At 46.0% G+C, this 969-nt stretch overlaps 1 gene segment (V, D, J or C); it reads left to right on the forward strand.

Moving 5' to 3' along the window:
• The first annotated feature begins 505 nt into the window (after positions 1-505).
• On the forward strand, positions 506-969 carry LOC127012675 (probable non-functional T cell receptor gamma variable 10). The segment is given in 2 exon segments: positions 506-548; positions 653-969. Coding segments are annotated over 2 exon segments (360 nt in total).

The raw sequence follows: 969 nt of genomic DNA on the forward strand, positions 1-969 counted from the left end.
CAACAGGAGGTGCCTAGAGGAGACCATACGAACAAACACACAGCAGCAATTTCCCAGAAACACTTCCTGATCTCATTGATCTAGGGTAGCAATTTTGCCTGCTTTCGAGGGGCATCTCTTCTCTTCCATCCTCTGATAGCTGACGTACCTTAAAAGTCCAGATAAGAAGAACTGACTTTAAAAGCTAGCACACTTAAATCATATATTGAGGGAAAAAAAAAAAGGTGACTCTTTACTCATCATCCAAGCAAATTCCCTGCGGGAAAAAAAGAAAAAAAACCATATGTTTGCCTCAGTAGTGAGCTCTCTTCTTACAAGAGTGGTTTTGGGGTTTTTTTTTGTTTGCCTTCTCTTTAAGTATTAATCAAAGGAAATGGCTTGTGCATCATTATTTAACACATCCGCAGCTGGCGCAGCCTCATTGGATGGTCTTCTGCTGCTCAGATATGCTTCGCCCCCACTTGAGTCTGGCCCTGACCCTGTCCCCATAAGGAGAGCAGCGACAATGTGGCTGCTGAGCGCTTTCATCCTGGCAGCTGGTTTTTCTTGTATGTGCCCTGCTCACCCCACTGCCTGCACATTCGCCAGTGGCAAAGGGGACACTCTCTTATCTCAGCTTCATGCCTCTAATTTTTCTCTTTCTTTTACACAGGCGTTTCTGCCCAAGTCTTGCAGCAAACCCCCATATCCATTACCAAGCCAGAAAGCAAAACGGTGCTAATCAACTGTCACGTTTCCGATCCTGATTTTAACAACGTTTTCATTCACTGGTACCAAAAGAGGCCCAACACAGCTCCCAAGCGCGTTGCCTACATGTCATCCAGGCTCTTCCTCGAAAACAAGTCCGATGAGGGGAAATTTAGTATCGAGAAGGACGCTACCAAATCTGTCTGCACCCTGACAGTGAGTAAAGTAACTCTGCAAGACTCCGCTACCTACTACTGTGCTAGGTGGGATGCACAGCAGTAG

The sequence above is a fragment of the Gymnogyps californianus genome, chromosome 2 (genome assembly GCF_018139145.2).
Source record: "Gymnogyps californianus isolate 813 chromosome 2, ASM1813914v2, whole genome shotgun sequence".
NCBI classification, from domain to species: domain Eukaryota; kingdom Metazoa; phylum Chordata; class Aves; order Accipitriformes; family Cathartidae; genus Gymnogyps; species Gymnogyps californianus.